This window comes from Phoca vitulina, unplaced genomic scaffold (genome assembly GCF_004348235.1).
Source record: "Phoca vitulina isolate PV1807 unplaced genomic scaffold, GSC_HSeal_1.0 scaffold18, whole genome shotgun sequence".
NCBI classification, from domain to species: Eukaryota; Metazoa; Chordata; class Mammalia; order Carnivora; family Phocidae; genus Phoca; species Phoca vitulina.
In genome coordinates this window covers 19,978,177-20,002,441 of record NW_022589721.1, presented here as the reverse complement: position 1 = coordinate 20,002,441, position 24,265 = coordinate 19,978,177, and the positions used below count along the sequence as shown (strand labels likewise).

The following is a 24,265-nucleotide window of genomic DNA, read 5'->3' as shown; positions in this document are numbered from 1 at the left end:
TTTCAGGCTAATGTGGCCTGCAGACTTCTAGACTTCTGTGTGATTTAGAATACCGAGAGAGAGAAACAAGAAAAGAAAGGGCAAGTATGAGTGCCTTACGTAGACTCTCCTATTTATGACAATACATTTGAGCTGAATCACTCTATAAAAAATGTTTATTTATTAAAATACCAGAGACAAGCTTAGGCCTATGAAAGATATGGGCATTCAAATCCCATTTCAGAACCGCTAACCCTTTGGCCAAGTGAGAATGTAATTAGTAACATGACTGGTTTCATGTACACTGTTGAGATGTAGATAATCCTCTGAACGCTGAGAGGACATTCTTCTATGGGCTGATTCATTTTACTTCCAGTCTCCTCGAAGGGAAAATCATGTGGCAGAGAATAAAAGCTTAAAAAGAAAAAAAAAAAAGCACAAATATCCAAGATTCCTTTCTCATAAAGGGGCCTACTCTTACAAAGCCAAGTAAGGTCTTTTCTTTCCTATTCTCATTTTCTACAAGAGAACTATAACCAGTTGTTGTTATATACTGTTAAACGCAATTTTTGGATCAGAATTATTATTACACATTGATCTTTAGTTTTTTTTTTCGTTTTTTTTTTTTTACTAGATTAGAGAATGTTAGACATTAAGTCTGTAGGACATGAAGTCAATGGAACAAAGCCTCTGCCTGACTACCCTGAGCATTTGACTTAGCAGATGAATCAGAAAAAGGCACACTGGGTACAGACCTTGGAGATCAGAACACAGGCTAGCATTTAAATCAAGCCTTGCCTCTCAGCCAGGGGTTCTGTGTGGTACATACTAAAGTATGCAACTGAAACCCTGCAGTTAGAAATGTTATTTTAATAAAGGAATTATTTAGATTCTGTGAATCAGTACTTTCTAGCCCACTGTGCCTCTTCACCTGATCAACCATCCCAAATTTACAAACTATACAGCACGTCAAAATAATTCATCCTTTTGCAATGATCTTCAATGGTTTAATATGGAACCACTGACCTGAATCCTCCCTCCCCTCAAATACTTCAGCCTGGCTAACAACTTCGCTGCCCATTCTGCTCTTCTCACCTTGCTGTCTGGAGGGGTGACACAGTAGCTTGGTTACGAATGAGGCCTCCCTGCACAGCTACCTGACCCTCACCACCTCACCTCTGCAGGTGCACCCTGTTAGCCTGGCCAGGTCCCTGGGCTTCTTCATGACCCAAAAAGAGTATCTTTTAAGAGATGCTTCCCACCTTCTCAGCCAGCTCTGCAGAGTAGACCCAGAAAGGTTTTATCTAGGTCTACCAGAAAACAAGCCATAAAATCTTATTGGTATCTTTAAGTGAATTTGTGTTAGCATCTCTAATGAGGTAAAAGTCAATAGTGAATAAGCTGGGTCTGAGCACTGAGAATGATTCATATACACAGTAACAGATGCTAATAATGTTATTTAAAATATTTAACACAAAGGCAGGGACTAGTGCAAAATATTTAGAAAGCCGTAATGCTCTCTTCTTCAAAATGACATACACAGAGGGAGTCTGCCCACTTGGGATAATCAATCCATAAACAGTCACAGAGCACTATGACGTGGAAGTAACTGCAGGGAAAACAACGCAAAGATACCTAACAGAATGACCATAGTTTTCACACCAAAATTTGGAAGTGACAGGTACATACCCATGGGACAGAACATCAGAACCAGGAACTCTCTTGCAAGTTAAGGAATACAGAGTCAGTGAAAGTATCAGATTATCTGAAATTACAAAGAACCAATAGCACAAGGGACATCAGTGGAAATGTTCTAAAGGATGACAAACAATAGGAAACAGAGTAAGAACAGTTTATCTAGAACATGTAAGTGGCAAAGACCCAAAAGGTTTTAATTAAACTGGAGTTGGCCAGTCTGCAGTAAACGGGCTCTCCCACACATTGTTGATGGGAACTCAAATTAATATAATCTTTATGGAGGGCAATTTGTCCTCCACAGCACAATTAAAAGAAATCACATTGGCTTTGACTCAGCAATTCCACCAGCATTTTTCTTACAGATATAGACCGACTTGTGTGGAATTTTGTCTGTACAGTGTAAGACTATTTATTGTAGGATTGAGGGTAATAGTCAATTATCCCCATCATCAGGGAACTGGTTAAAAATTATGAGCTACCATGTAGCCATTAAAAATAAAGAAGCACTATTTGTACTGATATGAAAGGATATCCAAAATATTTACGTGAAAAAAAGCAAAGTAGGACAGTATGGCTAATGTGCTATCACACACACACACACACACACACACACACACACACACACACAGCTGTTTCTACAGGGATACGAGAGAAACGGGTAACACTAACTGGCTCCAGGGAGGCAAGGACCCTACTTTTCATTACGTAGGCTTGTGTACTTTGTGAATTTTATACTACATGCATACATAACCCAATCGAAAAGATAAAAACTTTAAAGGGGGCCAGGGAATGTGTGCGTGTGTGCGCGTGTGTAAGAAGTGCTGCAGAAAGGAACAGGCTATCTTGAGCAGAAGTGGGTAACAAAGGTTTCCCACGGAAGGCCCTCCGAGTGAGATCAGCCTGGAGCAGACAGAGAGGGAGGTGGCCATGGAAGGCTGGGAGAGGCCTGGGCGGCCAGACTGGAGAGGAAGAAAGCAACAAGGAGCAGCCAGCTTTTGTCTGCAAAGTGAAGTGGCTCACAAAGAGAGACGTTCCGTTCAGTTCTGCAGACACTGAAAGCTACTCCCTTTTCCACACCTCTCTTATTGTCCCTCCCTATTAACCGGGCATGTATATGAATGTACAACGTAACCCAGCCACTTACTGAATGTCTATTATGAGCCAGGAATTCTGCAAGATACTGAGGTCATAAAACTCAGTGAGGCTCAGCCCTTGTCCTCAATGAGCTCTCTATCTGTAGAAAATGCAAAACTAAGAGAGGAGAAGAGGAATTCCAGAGAGAAAGACCTGACTTTCATAGGAAAAGCAGTGACAGACTAGCTAATGGGCTTCATATACCGTAAATGCCATTTAAACCGTGAAATACTGCCTTTGATTTACTAAAATAAAAATTATGCTTCTTATATTTTATTATTAATTATACAGTTATGTTTAGCACTTTGGCAAATGGTATATGTCTAAGTATGGTACTATTCACTGAGCATTAAACAAATGCACTTTAATCAATCCTTCTCAAAATAGTTTCCATTGTTTAAACAGGACAAACAAGAACAGAAAGATTGAAAAGCAAATTTACCTGTCAAAGTTAGGAAAGGAATCTCCCCAGTCTCTTTCTACCAGCTTAGCTCTTACACAGATCGGACACACTCGCAGAAAGTACCAGTCGACATTACTCAGTGGGGCTTTCCTTATTTTTGTTAATTTTGGATTTCCTTGTCAACAGAAGCACACAATTTGTTTCTATTTTTTAAACCTATATAGCACTAAAGAGAGCACTATTCAACGAAAATGAACATGTTCATTGCCCTTATAAAGTAAAATAAATACTCCCTACTCAATTTTCCAACCAAACGACACAAATATCTGATTAAAAAAAAAAAGAAGCCTTGGCACCATCAGAGGGAAAAAATCTGCCAGCCATCTTCCCAGCATAATGTTTTCTACAGAGTCTTTCTACAGTATTATCTCATGCTCTTTAATATTTGCCACTTTAAAAGGCTCTCTCTTTAATTAAATAATTACCTTCTTGGGAAAACACAACTCAGTCCTAAATTGAGTAGGGTTTTCGCCTCTCCACTTATTCAAATTCTACCTCCTCTTCAAAGTCTCGTTCAGAACTCATTTTCTCTATGAAGCCATCACCTGTGGTTTCAAAGATCGCTCCTTCTCAGGTGTTAATTATATGAATCACACATCCTGGCAGTTGATCATGTGCCTCCTATTCTTTTCCTAATTCAATAGCGCTCAGTTTATATTTCTCTCCTGGAACTTATTATTTCTCTTTGAATTACAGTGGTTTTAAATACCTGTTTCTCTGCTCCACTAAAAAGACAAAGTCATATCCATCTGCGTACTATCTTTGATTAAAGTCCAGTCCTTGACACATTAATAATAAATACTTGTTGGATTGAACGGATATAAACTTTGCTCATCCTGTAAGAATACAAACTTCTTGAAAGAAGATTATGCCATATTTCTTTTTTCTCTGCTCATAAATACTTACCTCAGGGCCAGGTACCAACGAGCCACTCAAAGACATTCAACAAATCCTGTATAAGTAAACCAGTTATGGTCTAGTTTTACTTATGTTAAATTATCTCTTCAGTTGCTTTGGTATCTGAATAAACATGTCCCTGATCAAACGGATGACTCACAAAAGTGAGGTTACTTCAAATACCCCTTGCTTTTGAGGGTTGCATATTGAGAAGTGACGGTTAGTAACGCACACACACAGCCAGTGATGTTTCAGTAGCTAAAATCTGATATCTGAGTATTCAAAATGAACAAACATGAACTGGTGCGGTAGGCTGAAAATCTGGCCACAGGACTTCCGCCTCCTCCCATCCAAAGGCAAGTCTCTTCTCCCACCCCTTCAATCTGGGCTGCCTTGTGATTGCTTTGACCAACAGTCTGGCAAAAGTCACGCTGTACAATTTCCAAGCCGAGGCCTCTAGAGACCGTCTGTCTGCTTCTGTCCTGAGGCTCTTATCTCCCTTCTGCCACTATGTGAACAAACCTGAACTAGCATGCTGGAGGATGAGACCACATGGAGCACGGAAAGTTGTCACGACTGAGGATGCCCTAGACCAAGAACCTCCAAAGCAATCAGGCAGCTGACTGCAGATGTAGGAGTGAGCCAAGCTGGAGCAGAAGAATCGCCCAGCGAAATCCAGTCCAAATGGCCAATCCACAGAATCACAAGCCAAATAAACGGTTATTTTAAGTTATTTTTAGTTTTGGGGTAGTGTGTTCCACAACAAAAGCTAACTCACCACCATTTAATTTAAAACTGAATGCTTACATGGTATCACAATATTAATTTCTATTCCACAGCAGTTTGAACTGTAGAGCCAATCATTCCTATATGTGGAATATTTATTTTTAAAGTCTTAACATTCTAATTATGATTAAATAATCAGGTTGTAATCTTGGGGTCATGGGATTGAGCCCCGTGTCGGGCTCCGCACTCAGCACAGAGTCTGCTTGAGACTCTCTCTCCCTCTCCCGTCTGCCCCTCCGCCCCCTCTCTAGGATAAATAAGTCTTTTTAAAACATAAAATTTAACATTATATGATAAAGCATTTTCTAAACATTTCACTTTTTTGATTAACGATTTCACAAATCTCAATTGCTTCCAAATTTTCCCATTGCTTACCACTGAGAAATATCTTTGTATATAAAGCATTTGCATTTTGGATTATTTTAGTAGAATTGATTTCCAAAAGAACAATTACCAGCAAAACATTTTAAAGAGTCTTGACACACATTCTGTACTTTCAATATGCAATTGACTATAGTTATTTTAAATTATCATTGTATTATCAAAGCTTAGCCTGATCCTCATATATATGTGGTGTGCTTTATTAACTACAATGTTGATATATATAACCTATGATGCTAAAATGCTTCTCCCAACCCTCTGCTCCTTCGGGACCTCCTCTTCAACTTTAGCCTCCAGCCTCCAGCCCATGCAATTACCAGAATTCAGCTGCAGGCCAATGGCCATCAGAGCAAAAATGAATAGCTCACTGCTTCTCAAAGCTTGGAATTTTGAGAACATAATAATACACTTTCTACTTTTAGGGGTGGGGTTATGGGGGAACTTGCTATTCAAGTCAAATGAGTCAGTCAAGAAAGTCAATGTATTTCAGTCAAGTATGTCTGTGCTGCCATGTACCATCCCCAAAAGCAGTGCATATAGAATATTTTATTTTAAAGGTTAGTATTAATACCTCTTCAAATATCGAATTATAAATTGGGTCTTTTAGTATTGGCTTCCATTCTGCACACTACTTAAATAAATCATGAGTTTTCAAAGCCACCATAAACTTTCCTTTAAATTCCTCTTCTTAAAAACAACTGCACATTCTAATTTTCCAAATATTTAATATTAGATATCCTTCTCCAGATTAAAACTTCTTTAAAGGTCCCACGTTATAGATGTGCACTTATCTTACCTTGGGGAAGACCCCCCCAGAAGTCAGTGATATCTGCATTAAGGCAGAAAGATGGACTTGTCCTAACCAAGTGACGAGAGAGAGACAGACAGACAGGCCGGCCGGCTGACAGAGAGACAGAGAGAAAGCAGAGAAAGCAGAATATTCCACAAAGAGATCAACAAGTGTGAAAGTCCACAGGTGAAAGAGAACACAATACCCTCTGGAAACTGCAAGTGTCCATCCCAGGAGACCAAAGGGCTAGAGAGCAGAGTGGTGAGAAAGTGAACAGAAACCTGGTGCCAGAAGGGTCTTTTTATTCTGGAAGGCTAGGGGAGTCTCTGAAAGAGCACGTGGCAAACAACCATGACCCATATCTTAGAATGATCCATCACTCTGTCAGAAACCGGAGGGAGGCAAGTCTGGAGCAGGGAGAACGTGGGAGGCTGAGAGTGAAATTGGAAATAGAGTAGCGGTAGCAGTGGGAGCAGAAAGAAGTGGAGAGAAGGTTGGTAGAGGTTTTTAGGATGCGACTAGACAGCACATCTTAACTGGCCAATAATTCCTATTCCTCTCTCTGTAGAAGGAATTTTTTGCTTTTGGTAATCGTAAAACAAAACCACTGTGCTCTGAAGCAGAAAGAAAATATACCTAAAGAAACTACCCCTCTATTTTCTTTGCTCTACATTATCCAATGTAAGAAGCACTGTCAACTTACGAATGTGTGAGGAGGGAAGTAGATGCTAGCACGTAGCAAGAGAGGGAGGCTGCTGAGGCTGATGGTCGGGGAAGGAATGAAAACCTCTTGAGTCTAACTTGGAAGTTTCCTGCTTTATGCAACTGAAGTGAAGTCAAAGAATAGGACTCCCCTTCCCCCAAGGAAAGAGAAAGAAAGTACTTTCCACCAGTAAGCACCCAACAGCCAAAGTGGGCGAGGAAAGTTGCCAGAAAGTCTGGAACACCTCTTGCCAATTGGCAGCCACACTTTGGACCTAGAGCATGGCTGTCACCCAGGTGTGCTAGAGCAATCTTGGTGAAAAGGGACACTACACCTCATCCCATCCTCTCATTCCAAGGACTAGTGTGTGTCAGAGTATTTGCTACTGAATATTTCTCCCCTGGAGAAAAAAAAAAGCTTCCATGAACTAAATTTTAACTCCCTTTTGTAGTCCTCCATTCATTCCCCAAATCCACAGGAAGCACTGGATCCAGCCAGGTGCTATTCGAGGCACTGTAGACAGTACCAATCAAGGCAGACAAGTGCCTTCTCTCACTGAACCGACATCCTAACCAAATTGCATAATAAAGACCAAGGAATCCCATAGTAAAGAAAATTGATGAATTCGCCCAACCCTGGGATCTTTATTATTTTATTAAAAAAAAAAACTGACTGCATTTATTTCGGGAAAACGCTACTCAACACTTTTCATCACGCTTCTACCTCACTCTCTCGTTTCTTCTCCAAAGTTCTCATGTCAAAGCTCTAGGACCCTGCAATCGCTGGTGACCAGTTTCCTTTTCCTCTCACTCCCAGGACATTAATTATTTGCCTTTGTTCCTTGAACCTACGAAAGTGCTCTCTGCATGTAGGAGGTAACTGTTTACTAAAAAAATGCAATTTGAAATAAGTCATCGGGTGATTTATTAAAAAAGTAAAAAAGCTAGGTTGGCTCAAAAAGCAGAGCTAATTTTCTCCAGTGAAATCCAGTGTATATATAAGAGAATCCCTAATATTTTAAAGGCCCATGCAGCACATAGGGATAGCTGCAGGTCCATAACATATGCTCCATTATATTTGCTCATGATGAATATATTTCATCAGACACAGGATGGTTCGTTATGTGGGGAATAGTGCTGTTCCTGACACGTCCTTCTCACTTCCCTATCAAGAAAAGGTTGCCAAAACCAATATTGTACCGAAAAGTGATTTGTTACCTTATCAACATGTTTTTTGTTCACACCCTTGTCAATGAATATTACTTAACTACTTGATAGTCTAGCAATTTTATCCTTCACTTAATCTCTTAACACTTTAACAAAATGACTAAAACACTCTGAGCTTGTTCCCTTGCACTTGAGAATTTATGCCAATTCCTAATAACATAAAATGTATATCCTTTAAAATTAAAAATTATTGAAGTAAATGCCTTTAAGCAAGCTAAAAAAGATCAGGTAACTAATATATGGGGAGTATTTTGCAGTTTATAAATCACTTTCACTTTTCATTTTAAAATACGATTTCATCCTTACACAACTCTGTGGGCTAGGAAGCATTATTACTATTACATTACCCATACTTTACAGAAAAGTACAACTCCACTGATTTGATCAAAAACACAAACTATTACTTGGTTGTGCAAGAATGTGAATTTATATTTTGATTCTAAATTCTAGGATCTTTCCGTGGGTTGAACAGTTTCTACCCATAACACTGTTATTAACATACCTAGGTGATGAGATAAATGAGTTTAAAAGTTATTAAGAACACAGGATATCATGACTAAGTATAAATTTTAACAAATATAAGGACAGTACTTAAATATAACAAATACACAAATATGATCATTATTAAGGCTATCAATTATGCATGTGAATTTCAGAGCTATTAAGAATATGAGTATTAAGGGGGCGCCTGGGTGGCTCAGTCGGTTAAGCGTCTGCCTTCGGCTCAGGTCATGATCCCAGAGTCCCGGGATCAAGTCCCACATCAGGCTCCCTGCTCAGCAGGGAGTCTGCTTCTCCCTCTGACCCTACCCCCTCTTGGCCTCTCTCTCTCACTCTCTCTCTCAAATAAATTAAAAAAAAAAAAAAAAAGAATATGAGTATTAAGGGGGCGCCTGGGTGGCTCAGTCGTTAAGCGTCTGCCTTCGGCTCAGGTCATGATCCCGGAGTCCTGGGATCGAGCCCCACATCGGGCTCCCTGCTCGGCGGGAAGCCTGCTTCTCCCTCTCCCACTCCCCCTGCTTGTGTTCCCTCTCTCGCTGTGTCCCTCTCTGTCAAATAAATAAAATCTTTAAAAAAAAAAAAAAAAAAAGAATATGAGTATTAAGAATATAAGCAGATGATAGCTAGGTGCCAAAGATTAGATTGTAAACTCCATGAGCACAGGGACTTCTATACTTTGTTCACTGAGGTATGCCCAACATACTCAATAAACACTTGCTGAACGAATGAAAATGAAGTATAACATGGAATATAAGACTGAGGCTCTCAGATAGAAAAGAATAAAGTTAATTTATATTCAAACCCAGGAGACCAAGTGCAATCTAATTCGTTAGGTAATGACTGAGTAACCTATACGTAGATGTCTGTAACCATGCTGTGTACACATGGCTCTTCCCTTGTAGGTAATAAGCTGCATGAGATCCAGAATTATAAGCCAGCTTTGTATCCACTAGAGTGCCTGGCTAAACAACTTTTAACAGATGAGTTATTTTCAACCCTGACCGTACTTTAGCATTACCTGGAGAACTTAAAAAGAAATGCCTAGAGAGCCCCACCAGACACCAACTAAATCTAAATATTTGAGGGTGGGGACAGAACTCTGATTTTATTTTTCAAGTTCACATTTGATATGAAACCCAGTGATAGGGGAGTGCCACTCCTGTAAGCCAATGGTTCTCAAACTCTGGTATACAGGAGACCTAGAGGGTCCCACCTCCAGAGATTCAGACTCCCTAGGACTGGAGTGGTGCCTGAAAATATGCATTTTTAATAAATGTCCAAGGGACCTTGACGCAGGGGTGGGGACACACTGGGAGAACGACTGCTGAGCACCGTCTACAATGTTTCTTGAATTAAAGAATAAATGTAAGAGATACATGAACAGAAAAACATGAAAAAATATGAAAAATTTACATATAAAAGGAACTTCATGCTCAACATCACTCATCATTAGAAAAACATAAATTAAATCCATAATGAGATACCACCACATACTTAGTAGAATGGCTAAAATCAAAAACAAGACCAAAATAACCCAAGTGCTGGTGAGGATGCTCAGCAACTACAGCTATCAACACATTGCTGATGGGAATACAGGACCGTACACCATATTAGAAAAGAGTCTGTCAGTTTCTCGTAAGCTAAACATTTACTTACCATAGTAGCTGGCAATCCCATTCATCCAAGAGAAATGAAAACTTATGTTCACATTAAAATGTGTCCATGAATGTCTATAACAGCTTGATTTATAATGGCCCAAGCTGGAAACAACTGAAATGTCCTTCAGCTAGTGAATGGATAAACTATGATTCCATACAGTGGAATACTACTCACTTCCATACAGTATTCCATACAGTGGAATACTACTCACAGTACACAATGCAACAAACTACCGATATTAACAACACTATGGATGAATCTCAAATGTATTCTGCTCAGTGAAAGAAGCCACTTAAATAGCTACACACTGTATGATTCCATGTATGCAACATTCTGGAAAAGTTTCTCTATACAAAGAAAAAAATAAAAACACAAAACAGTCACTGCCAGGGTCTAAAAATGGCGGGGGTGGGTGTCGATTACAAAGGGCCGCCCATTATATACATCTTACTATTATAAAACTGAAATCATTGCAACCTCAGGAATTAATAACTTGACAAGACAGTTGTTTTCTTAAGTATGATGTACGTCGTCCCCAGGACACGTGATTTGATTTTCCTACCCTAGGTTCAGATTGCTTTCTGAGCACGGATGGCATCACACTCTCTCAAAATACACCACCAGGACAGAAACACCCATGGCTCACAGTTGGTGTTTAAACTTGCTGCTGACTCATTTCACCCTTGATAACTGAACCTTTCCCTCCTAATAACTTTAATTATAGCCATCTCTCATCCTAAAGCTTCCCTTTTCCTTGGGAATGTATCTGTTAGCCTTGTGACCTCCTGACTGTGAGACACTGGGTAAATATGTCACCTCCAGGATTCAGTCTGCTAAAAACAGAGCCTGCGTCTTTCATGCATTCTGTTCTCACACGTGTATGTCGTGAAGATTAGGAGAGATGATGTACGGGCATGGGATTACTGTTATGCTTGAATTAATTTCATGGAATTTGTTCTAAACTTGTAAGTACAATAAATACTCTACTCCTCTCTGCCATAACATAGCAACTATTCACACAGGAAATGGCATTCTTAGTCACTGTTTCCTGAATGTATTGCCAAAACCATGGATCTGGCAAAGTGGGACCCAGTTTTGAGTCTCAATCTGTAACATACTTTGTGAGCGCAAGTAAACCACTTACCTTCTGTGAGTCTCACTTCAAGTACATGTTTCTCTAGGGGGATACTTTGAAGGCAATATGAAGCACACATAAATAAACTACTATATAATGTCTGGTATGATTCCTACTCTCTGCCCTCTACACAGAAGTGACCAAGCAAGAGATGCACTCTCAGCTGGATGAAGCAGATTCCCCCCGTGATGCAGAGTACATCAATGCAGATCTATGACCTGGGAGATTCAAACACTGTTCACTACTCAAGAGTCTTATGAGAAATCAAGTCTTCAGGAGATGAATGAAATGCTTGAGTTGAGAAAAAAGAAGACAAATAGGTGTGTTTTAAAGAGTTGGTGTGGTATGCAAGGAAAAGAATACGAGCTCTGATGCCACCCAAACGTGGGTCTGGATTTTAGCATTTATGAGCTTAGGGAAGTTATATCACCTTTATTTGCATATTTTCTAATCTACAAAATGGGTATAGTTATCTTGTAGGGTTGTGAGAAATAAACAGTAATGTACATAAAGTATGCAGGCACCATACCCTATGCACAGGTAGGCACTCAAACAGTGCTTGTAGTCATGCATTAATTCAACAAGCATTCATTAAGTATCATATATCCTAGGCACTATATCAAGCCGGGCTATCACTTTTACTACTTCCCTAAAGGACTAGGGCAAATCTAACGTGAAGGTAGAGAAGATGGCGTGTTTATTGCTCCATATAAAGGGCATTTCTCACTGCCAAACAGCTCCCTGATAGCTTAATGCCCTGATTAAAACACCACAACAGAATCGATCTAATTTGAGTTAACCTTTTTTCTTTTTTTTTCTTCTTCACTTATTCAATTATTTATTTGGTACTGCAAATCTGCCTTAAAATGTAAAAATTCCTGGGAATTTTTGAACTTTATGAACTAGACGAGATGGGATAGCTACACCTGTCTCTAATGCTCTCTTTTTATCCCTGGCATCTCCTGTCTTCCGGTTCCACTGTTTTCTGGCTTTGTAACCTTGGGCGTGTCACTTACCCACTCTGAAGATTCTTCATCATGAAGATGGGAATGGTACCATTTAGCTTCACTGAGGTGAGTAAGGATGTATGGGAAAGAGAGGCCAAATGGGTGGGAAACACAAAGAAAGCAGAAGGAAGGAGAGACATACAGAAAAGAGTCAGAGACACTAACTCAAAGATGAGGAAGGAGGAGGGAGGCAGACACACAGGAATAAAAAGTCTGCACAGGACAGAAATCTCACTCAATGAGCATAACCCCTCAGGCCAGGGATGTAATCCAGCCTGAAAGAGTCAATCTCTGTTGTGAAATTTATGATTTTTAGCATTTCCCAATAATGGTCATCCAGCAAATAAATGCTGATGGCTTGATCATCATTATCAAGGAAAACATGGAAATCAACTGAGGGCCACAGAGATGATAAAACTGTCTGCAGAAGAGCCACCAAACTTAAGTTTTTATTAAATGCCTTCATGTTCTAAGCAGTCACACTTAAAGTGAGCCCTACTTACTTCCTAAGCATGATGCTACTGTGCCACTGAAAACTGTATATTACTATATATACCATGCATTTGCACCAACATGTAAAGGGTTACACACAGAAAATCCCTTATGTTGAATTTCTGAGCAACTGAAAGATTTTCAAAGAATATAAATTGCTAACCTTTGCTGATTTTCAATCTCAACCCTATGAATGCTAATCTTCTTCTTCTTCTTCTTCTCTCCTTTACTGATGATGTTTGAGTTTCATCATCAGAATGCCTTAAGTAGGTTCTGAGACCCTCTTTTTCAAGTTGAATAATTCTCTTCTATAAATATTAACCAAACTCTGATTATGTGAGGAACAAAAGGGAATATAGGGATGACTATGAAACCATTCCTGCCTTGAAGGGTCCTGGGCTTTTGGTTAATTGCAGGCCAGCAACGCACATTGTTTGGATAGACAGTTATATCATATGACAAAGAGATTTATGCGTTGAAGAGTATCAGGATTAAGTCAGGTTGGTCCACACTTTGCCCAGCTGAAACGCACTCAACATATTTCTAGGCACAGCCAAACATTTTCCCTCTTGGCACCACCTTTGCTTCTTCCTCATCTCTTTCCTTTCAGGTTTCAACACTCACACATGCCCTCCACCAACCTTCGAAGGTGCTAGTCTTCTCTATAACCCTGTTGCTCTCCTGCATCTGGGTGAGGGGCTCCCACACTCAGCCCCTCACCACAAAATCCCCACTGGCTTTGCAATAGAACCCACTCCCAAATGACGTGAAATGCACAACCTGGCCTTAGTCTGGAGTTATCTTGAAAGCAAGACCACCCCCTTCTCTGAAGAAATCACAGTCTACTGTTAATTGGCCAAATTAATGCTGATGTTCCTCATCAAGTGCCTAAAAAGGCACTGAGAAAAATTGTATTATGAGAAAGTAAAACCAAAGGTCACAAACTGACAGTTTTGTTTGCACAGTGGTTTAAAAATCTAGTAATGGAAAAATAATCAGCTAGATTCTGGGTTTCCCAAAAGAACCTGAAGATCTGTCTGGCCACAGTGAGTCCACACCTATTCACAGCAACAACGGACAGGCATGGGTGGCAGGTGTCTCTTTTAGATAGGTAATGATAAGCTCTCAAGTACATGATGGCTCTCCTGAAGATTCCTGTGATCATCAAGGACCTGTGCTGTAGATACTCTGCGCCTAGACATCAGGCTGGAGTTCAAGGACTAGAGCAGTAAACAAAACATCAAAGTCCCTACCCTTGTGGAACTGCACTGTGGTTCTGAATGGATGTTGAAGGAAAGGGAAAGCAACCCACTAGAAATAGTTAAGTGAAGGCATTCTAACGTTCCCAAGGAGCTCCCTATTTAATGGCCTGAGGAAATCCTTCTGGGAAGTGAATGGCCACTCCCTGTCTATCAGTTTTGATATTTAAATGAAGTGTGCTTAAAGTGAAGGTACAGAGTTGATTTGTGAGTCCAGATAATTACAAAATCGTGGTATAAAATGTCACTGTGACTGGAAACGATTTCTAAGTTCCCTTGTGGATTCAATTATCTCCATATCTTATATCCTACATATCTCCAATGTGACCTAAATACACTTTCTAAACTTCTGGTGAATGTCTTCAGATGAGCAAGTTTGCATTAAAAAAATGCTCACCTTTACTCTAAGCATTTAAATGTACCAAAAGAATTACATTTCATATTAGGTTATTTTAATACTAAAGATCACAGATTCAATCAATTCTATTTTTGATCACAAAGTGAAGCCCTTATATTTCAAAGGTTTCTAAATGTCCAATTAACATCTAATGTCCTCAATTTCTGCCTTGCTGACCTGCACTAAAACTTCTCATGCCTGCTAATTATGTAATAGGTGAATGAATAAAGGATGGCAGAAAGGCTGCTTGATGACTTGAGAAAGTGTCCATACAGAGCTATCTGCACATTTTAATTAAGTTTTCCTGATGCTAAAGTGCAGGAAACCGTAAGTTGGAATAGTGAAGACACTTAAACAGTCAAGGAAGAGAGAAATTACCTGAACATATTATTTAGATAAATTAAAATCACTTTATCCAAGAAAGTATGGTTATTATGTCTGCTTTAAACCAAATCATATTGTTGGTTTCACAACTTGGGTTAGTTAAGAGCATGATTCCCATTTAGGGAAATGGAATCCTTTTCTTTGGAATTGTTCCCTAACTCAGTTACCATCACCACCACCAAGTGTAAAAATTATCTTCAATCAATCTTGATTTGTATGCCTCCGAGAATCACAACTAAGAAAAATCGGCACCGGCAGGCAAACCAGGCTACACATTCAGTGACTCAAACCGTGTCTTCCGGCTGCTAAGCTCATACTCTTTCCACTACGCTCTACAGGCCCTTTCTCAATAACAACGGAAATCTAAAACAAGCTTTCAGAGTTTTCGAAGATCCACTGTTTCATTTGATCTTGGTAATAATTTTGGAAAGCTGGGACAGACATATCTCTAACATACAGCACAATGGGTCCCCAAGTATGGTATTTATAGAAAAATGTAAAGTTAAAAAACAAAAGCAAAAACGAAAAACAACCCAAACCAAAAACCTGCCCTCGTTTCTGATTGTGGTTTAGACCAGGGGTCAGTAAACTGCCCAAAGAAGTTGTATCTAATGCCTGGTAATATCCAAAGACATAAATAACAACTAAAAAAATTATTGTGTGCAACTTAAGTATGTTACCTTTTGAGTAATCATATCTTTAAATGAGTACAGCATACCTGTTATGTTTATATTCTAGGGACAGCAAATACCAGATATTTGTAGTATCCCTCCTCTTTCCCACTGTAATCCTTCAGCACACTCTTTCCTGCTGGGCCTGAACCCAGCCTCTGAATCTTTCTGAACATATAGCTCCAAACAGACCCTACCCTATCAATTGACTGGCAATATTAGTCACCAAAAAAAGCTACATTTTCCCATTCTGACTCTCTCTTATGTTGTACAACAGCTGTTTCTTGCATTTTTCTTTGCTTTTGATTTGTTGTTATTAATGGTTCTCACATTATTTCATGTATGTGTATATTGTCTTTTCCAAGTAGAGGGACTCTGCCTTTTATTTATCTCAGAGCACCAAATGCAATGATTCATAAATAGCAGTCACTCCCAAGTGTTCTGAACGTACCTAAGACAAATGTATAGTATTTATGGAAAAATCTAAAGTTAAAAAAAAACAAACAAACACAAAACCCCCCAAAACTGTCCTTGTTTCTGATTATGGTTTAGGCCAAAGGTCAGTACACTTTTTTCTGTAAAGAGCCAGCTAACAAATACTAAAAGCTTTCTTTGCCAGATGGCCTCTGATATAACTACTCAACTCTGCCATTACAGTGTAAAGCACACACAGAAACGTGGGAACGAGTGAGTGTGTCTACATTCCAGTCAAACTTTATTTTGAAATCTGAATTTTACGGAATTTTCACACATCACAAAATATTATCCTTCTCTTAACTTTTCTCCAGACAACTTAAAAACGTAAAAACACCATTCCTGGCTTTCGGGCCACAGAGAAACAGGAGACAGCCTGCGCTCAGCCCACAGGCTATAGTTTACTGATCTCTGGCCTAAATCTGTGGTTCTCAAAATGAGAACTTCGGGTGGTCTGAATCTGCAAGATCCTTTCAGCAAGTCCAACTACCTATGTGTGAGGCCAGCATTTCTTTGTCGACTTCAAGCAAAACAATGCACCAGGACAGACTGAATGCAGAAGCAAATATGAGGATCCAGCTGCCTCCTATTAAGCAAGAAACTGAAGAGATTTGCAAAACTGGAAAACAATGTCACACTTGTCACTCATTTTTATGTCTGGAAAATACATAGTTGTATTTCATAACCCTCTTTACGGTAACACGTTTAGGGGTTTACTACTGATTTCTAAAATGAATTAATATTTTTGAAGTTTCTCAGTTTTGATTTCTAATGTGATAAATGTCAAGAGCTACAACCCATGTAAACAAAAGCTCTCTGGAGGCCCTCGGTAAACCCTAAAAATGTAAAGGGATCTTGAGACCAGAGAGCTGGAGAGCCAGCTGCCGAGCCACAGCTGGGTTAACTTACTCCCACAGCTGGGTGGGCAGAGGCGGCTTGCAGGCCACTTCCTCAGACCACCTGATTTCAGTGTCCATCTTGGCCTCTCCCCACCAAAGAGCTTCCTAGCACTTGTGATTGGATCCTGATTCGGCAAAATTTAATCCCATGCAATTTATGTCAGTGTCAATGAAGTTGGGGAGAGCGTAGTAGTGCTTTTCATGAGAGAACCCTTCAGATATGTGGAGACCAGAACACTGTTTCAGCCTTTACTTTGCCAAAATAGGCAACTAGAGGCAAGAATCTCTCCCTGGCTTGTAGTTTCCAATCTTAAAAAAAAAAAAAAAAATTATTATTGTAATTCCTTGCCTTCAGAGCATATCTCAAAACAAACATTCATTGGCTCCTGTATAGATCCTAGTCCCTCCGACTTGGCTCCACAAAAACTGTGGGCTCCTGATGCTGATCAACATCCTCACAGCAGCATCCCATCTAAAGCATTACATCTAAAGAAAGAAAATCCATCAGACAAGGTGCTGGTTTGACAGTACCACTAATGCACTAAAAATTGCATTTTGCAAGTAAAGCATATGTGCCTTAGAGAGCATTTAAGAGTGTATTAATATTTTACTTGTTCTGTCATTTGAGATTTAAAAACTTTTTAAAAGAATGTTTTAGGAGAAACAAAAAGGGAAAGTGATCTTTATTCCAGTGTTACCATATATAGGGAAACCCTATATAAGGAAGCATTTCTTTCAATATAAGTTTACTTTGTCATAAAGTTTAACTGTCTATCCAAATGATGCGTAGTACCACTGGCCTGGGGAAACCGCCTTCAGCCCCTTCCCCCTGACCATTTGAGAGAAAATTAAGGAAATAATAACCATGATTCCTACACTTGTCATTTTGTTGAATTACATATCCTTCGTAAGAAAGTGTTCCCTTGTGAGTATATAATTCTAAAAGTCTATAGCTTTCTCTTATGGAATAATAACTTTGTAAACAATAACAAAGGCAGAAGAAATTCATATTTTTGGATACTTATCCTTCAATCTGTATTATCAAATATCTAAAAAAAAAAAATCAAGAATTATGGTTGGATGCTAAATCTGCCATACATAATTTGTCATTATTGGCCCCAAGCAGAAAAATGAAATACATTTAGCTGTTCTGACCCACACCAAAGCTGAAATTCACTAGCACCTTTAAGATCATGAAGACACTAACAAATTATTACATTACCTGTTTGGGGGATTATTACCCATGTGGGGGGGATCATGCAATTTATATTAGAAGGATTTTGGTAGCTGTGATGTTCAAAGAAGAACAAAAAATAGACGAAAACATGGAGAAAATGCTTACTGTTTAAATCCACGTAAAAGCAAAAGTCTCATCACGATTGCAAAACATTCTAAATTGTGAAACTTAAGTTACTTGTAAAATAGACAGAAGTAGAGCTGCTTCCCCAGTCGTTTTTTGAGACCTCAGCATCAATTTAAAGAAAATGCTTATATTTTAAAGAAAGCTTATTTCAAAATGTGAATCCTTACACTAAGTACAAATAAGGACAAGAAGGAAATTTACATCTCATATGACAGTGCTCCATGGGTATGCAAATGAAGATGATGGGAAACTGAAGTTTACAAAAAAGTTATTTGCTTCACTATCCAATTCTTTAAGGAATAATAAGAGATGGGAGCCTAGAAGAATGACAACTGGTGCTAATATAAAAATGATCAAAACTACATAAAACTGTTATGTGGATTACGTGGAAAAAAGAGGAAAGAAAGGACGGATGTACTTCACTGTGTAGAAAAGATCTACTTCTGTCAAATACTGTCTACAAAAATTTTTTTTGTATAATGAATCATTTTTCCCAATCTCATTTTTAAATCAAAATTATGTTGGAATCACAATCACAGTCACATGGAATTTATGCTACCAAAAGACAGAAGGGATCAAAAGGATCCTGGTCCAAATTTGAGAAGAAAAAGACTAGTTTGAGAAAACACTGCTACTGCTACTCCAAAGCAGCAAAACTAGAATTCAAACTGGTTATTTTAAAAGCGTGGCACAGCAGTTTAAAATCTGAAAAACACCATTGCTATTTTAATAAAATAGTTCCGTTTTAATTTCCCAATTCCCCTCCCCAGCAGTGGGACAATACAGTGTCACTTTGTCGAGCTGCTGGGGAATTTTCTTAGCACTTTGTGGAAACTGTTGGCTTTCAGAAATGGACAGGCTGATTTGAACTAAAAGTCAGACAAAATACAGAATTGCAACAACAATAAAAAGCAATTTAGAAAGAGGATCAAGCCAAGCAGATAGACAAAACTATAAAATCAGTTTTCTGGGACTGTGTATCAGGTCAGTTCCCTAATTTCAAAAAGCCAAACCAAAGCAAAGCATGAGGACTTACATTGCTTCTTTAGTTCTTTCAGCTGTTGTTTAAACTGTACAAATTTTGCATTATTTTGAAAGTCTGCATCACAATTCTTATTCTGTAAAGCCAAAAATTTCTTCTCCACTAATAATTTTAGATCTGGTATTTTTTCTGGACGTTCTTCTTTTACCTGAGGAAGACAATACAATTATCTCAGTTAAATGTTAACAATGACACTGTTTTGTAACATTATTTTTATCTCATTTCATTCAAATAAAAATACAGTGAGGTAGGAAACAGAATACCAACAGAACCAGAGAGGTTGAGACTTGTTCCAGAACAGACTGCTGGTAAACAGTGCGGGAAGCCATTCGTCCCGTCCACTCATCACTTTAATCTTAAACCCTCGCCCCAGTGCCCTACCAACTTCCATCTCCTGACAACTTACTAGGGAAAAATCTCACACCAGCGCAACTCTGTGCCCTCCAACTTCACCAGAACTTGAGCCTCATGGCTTCCTCCTTTTTGTCAGGTCTGCTCAGGCCCCTCTCCTACTCCCCAAGTCCTGATTCCAGCCTTCATTCTCCTCAGGGCTCCTCTGCTCTGGCTCTCTGCCCCAACGGGGAAGAGTGGCTGGGACTTCATGAAGAAGTTGAGGCTTTAACCTTGAATTTCACCATCTGCTGCCACGACGAGGAGTAAGTGTCCCCTGTTCTGTTCAAAGCTAAACTCTCAATCTATATTCCTTTTGTTCCTCCCAATATTTTATTATAAAACTTTCAAACACGTGGCAAAGTTGAAGGAATTGTATTTTGCCATTCACCTACCTCCTAGATGCTACAATTAAGACTTTGCTATGTTTGCTTTATCACCATTATCTGTTCCATCTATCTGTTTTTCTTTCTATCCTCAATCTTGCTTTCAAGTTCATTCTTAATTCGGTCTTCTTCACCTGTCAGAACAAACTTTCCCCTCTAGAAGCTTTCCCCCCAAAACCTCTAAATTAGCTCCTTACTCCCAAATTTAACAACAACAACTTCCTCAAATCCCTGCCCACTCCCCTCAGTTCTTTTCTCTTTATAGTCCAGCTCCTTGGAAAAAATCCTCTGTACCCACGGTTCCTACTTCCTCAATCTCAAACTTGAGCCACTGCCATCAGGCTCCTGCTCCCCCCGCCCTCCCCCAATTTCACTGTGATTGCTCTTCTTCAGGCTTTCATATTTGGCTCCTTGAATCACTGGCCTTTTCCTGATGCTCCTGCCACCAAGCAAAATTCACCCAACTCTCCCTCATGTCCCAACATGCCTTAGACTTCTACCACAGCCCCTGTAACAGTGAGTTGCATTTATTTTTACATGTTTCTTTCCCCTAATAAAATGCACTCTTTGAAAAATATGTGATTTATCACTGTGTTCGCCAGCACCTGGCATGCAGTAGATTGTATTCAATATATGTACTTGATATCTTTCAAGTGAATTAATCTACATGCTCCAAATATACTTACCCACTAAAACCCCACTGATCGACTTACTGTCGTTAGTAGAGTATACAATATAATTTCTGAAGTGGAAGACAACTTAGAGGTCATCCAACCTTGATCTCCACCTTCCTCAGTTTTATAAATAAATAAAATTATATAGAAAGAATTAAATGACTTGTTTACTATAATCCAGTTGGTTGGAGGCAATATCAAGACTGTAAAATAGATACAGAAAATTCTTGCTTTTGGTTCCAGTCAATGGAATATAATCCTTATCTCTCCAAATCTGAGTACCGAGGCATCTGAAGTCCAAAGATTACCTGCAACTTATGTTTCAATTACCCTTTGTCATGGAAAAAAGAATTTTATAATCTTCTTTTGTTTAACTGTTTTGGATTTTAATTAGCTAAGTCAAAAACGAAAATTAAGCATGAAACCAAAATGCCTAAATGTATGTATACAGTACTGAGTGTAGAAACGGACTGTCTTCTCATTGTACAGATGATATTCAACCAGTGCTGGATCCATCATCAAAGAGAGTTGTGAGAAATACGGAAAGGCCTTAATGACACATCTTACATGTAATTAAAAATTTAAAATAAGGCCTGTAAGGCTAAAGAACCAATAAAGCTCAGTTTGGAAAAGAGAAGGTAGAGAGGCAATTTAATAATGCCTCATGTCTCAAGAAAAAGAGCTGTTATACATGGTGACTAGCCATCCTCCACCTCTACCATGGATACAAGATGAAACAAGTTTAAGATTGTAGCATGAAGTTCAGAGTAGATATAGAAAATAAATTACAAGTTCTCAGAAAAGAATTATAGCCTCTCATTCTGGATTTATAAAATAAAATTGACTCAGATCCACCTGAGATGTTAATGGTGATATTACAGGCAGGTATAAAGGTGAACCTTCTCAAGGTCTTTAATGGGGTTGAAATTATTATTTAATCTGAGGCAATCAGAGCAGACCTGAGCAGATGATCAGTAAATGCAAAAGTTCTTTTCCAATAAAGTCTCTAACCCACTCAACATATTTAACTTCCCTAGCTTCATTACCTCCACTGTTGAGGAGCTGGCTGGAATGTGAGGGAGGAGGGGATGGAGAAAGAACAGGCATTATGAGGTAGACAATATGGCAACCTGAAATAGGACAGGAAAACCTGAATAAACCAAATTTAGTGATTCAGAGTACTCTTTTCCCCCAAGGCCAGAACCTCAGAAGAACTGCTGGAAAGCACATAAATTCACCACAGCAAGTATCTTCTCTGGGAATGTGATGCTGCGGTTGGCAAAACTATGCATTGCAGAGAGAACTCACTGCACTCTAGCTATTAAAACGAGAGCCTGGAAAATATTAAACTCCTTATCTGTTTAAAATCAATGCAATAAATGGGGATTAATGATATTTTTAATGGAATCTTGCTTTGTTTGTATCTTCAAGAGAAATAAGATATATCATCTCAAAACGGGAAGGAAAAACCCCGGTCTTTGGGTAGCTGATCATAAGTGCTATCTAGTCTGAAAAAGGTAAGGATGGCCCACTTTCCCCAGAACAAATTTAAAATACTTCCAAGAAATCTGATATTGGAGGAGAGATTTTATTGGATCCTCAGTCCATCCCTTTCCTAAGGATAATGTCCCTAGACACAGGACTTAAAACCTAAGTGAATTAAAAGACACAGGGTATATCAGTTTGCTAAGGCTGTCACAACAACTTAAGCCATCACAGACTAGGAGGCTTAAACAACAGAATATATTTTCTTACAGATCTGGAGACTGGAAGTCTTTGGCTTGTCGACGGCCATCTTCTCCTTTTAAGTCATCACATGGTCTTCTTTCTACGTGTCTGTGTCCGAATTCCCTTTTCTTATAAGGAAAGCAGTCTAATGGACCAAGGCCCATCCCAATGACTTCATTTTAACTTAATTACCTCTTTAAAAACCCTATCTCCAAAATGGTCATATTCTAAGGTACTGGGGATCAGGATTTCAACATATGAACAATTCAGCACATACACTGGGTTAATAAATTTATGAAGCAGGATTTTTTTTAAAAAATATTTATTTTTTTTTTAAGCACTTGCTGGTTCTTTTTTTTTTTTTTTAATTTTTGACAGAGAGAGAGAGACTGTACAAGCAGGGGAAGCAGCAGGCAGAGGGAGAGGGAGAAGCAGGCTCTGCTCAGCAGGGAGCCCAATGTGGGGCTCGATCCCAGGACCCTGGGATCATGACCCGAGTTGAAGGCAGACACTTAATGACTGTGCCACCCAGGTGCCCCTGTTTATTTATTTGACAGAGAGAGAGAAAGAGAGAGTGCGCATGCACCCGGGGGCAGGGAGCCTGACCCAGGGCTCAATCTCACAACCCTGAGATCATGACCTGAGTCGATATCAAGAGTTGGATGCTTAACCAACTGAGCCACCCAGGTGCCCCTGAAACAGGAATTTTAAAAAAAACAGCTCATAGATTATTCATCTTTACACCACTGTAATTTAAAAATGACAGAAACTATCAAGAGGTAAACTTAGCAGATACCATACTTACATAATGGGAATCTGATACTGCCCTTGGGAGAGAAAAGGTCAGGTTTTTATGCACCACCCACTTACCCATCCAGTATTGAGTACCTTCCAAAATGCTAATAAGCACCATAGCTAAACAGGAGAGAAACCAGAAAAGTCGATCAGGAGCAGATGGTGAATAGCTCTGAAAGTGAGACCTGATCTGATAGGCAGCAGGAAAGACACTAAAAGACTTTAGGAGTAAAATAAGAATACCATGAAAAATTTTTAAAAAATAATTGCTAAAATTGAAGCATATAAGATGCACTTCAGACAAGAAAGAAGGAGGAAGATATTGCCGTAGGTTAACTAATGGCAGAGGTGCTGGCAACCGGACCAAATTGTAATGCCATTTTTTTTTTTAAGATTTTATTTATCTGACAGAGGGAGAGCATGCAAGGGCATAAGCAGGGGGAACGGCAGAGGAAGAGGGAGAAGCAGGCTCCCCGCTGAGCAGGGAGCCCAATGCAGGGCTCGATCCCAGGACCCCAGGACCATGACCTGAGCCGAAGGCAGATGCCTAACCAACTGAGCCACCCAGGTGCCCTGTAATGCCATTTTTAAAGCAGAATGGCCAAGTCTTTTCATGAGGAGGACAAGGGATTGTGGACGACTCCAGGATATTTAATAGTTAACATGGGCAACTAAGTAAATTACATTTCTTGAGGAAAGAAGCGTGCAATCCTGAATGTCTGTCGAGTGGAGAGATCTAGTACGCAGCAGGAAAGACATTTAAAATGAGAAGATGGGAACAGAAAGAAAAGAGATGCAAAAGGAAGTCTGAAAGAAGCAAAGAAGAAAACCAGGTGTGAAGAATGCCACAGGAGAAAGAAAAAGAGAAAATTTCCTTAACAGAGGTGTTTGTCCTTTGGGAAAATGATGCAATAGAGCTCAAGTAAGATAAGGTCTAAAAAGAGACTGGACT

The 24,265-nt window shown here is 39.3% G+C and overlaps 1 protein-coding gene across 2 annotated transcripts in view; it reads right to left on the bottom strand.

Annotated features, from left to right (window-relative positions):
* Positions 1–24,265, bottom strand: part of NSMCE2 (NSE2 (MMS21) homolog, SMC5-SMC6 complex SUMO ligase) — a 211,631-nt gene that overhangs the window by 124,805 nt on the left and 62,561 nt on the right. For both annotated transcript variants that reach the window (XM_032415833.1, XM_032415835.1), the window contains exon 4: positions 19,335–19,488. In XM_032415833.1, coding sequence (XP_032271724.1) covers positions 19,335–19,488 — 154 coding nt within the window. The remainder of the gene's footprint in view (positions 1–19,334; positions 19,489–24,265) is intronic.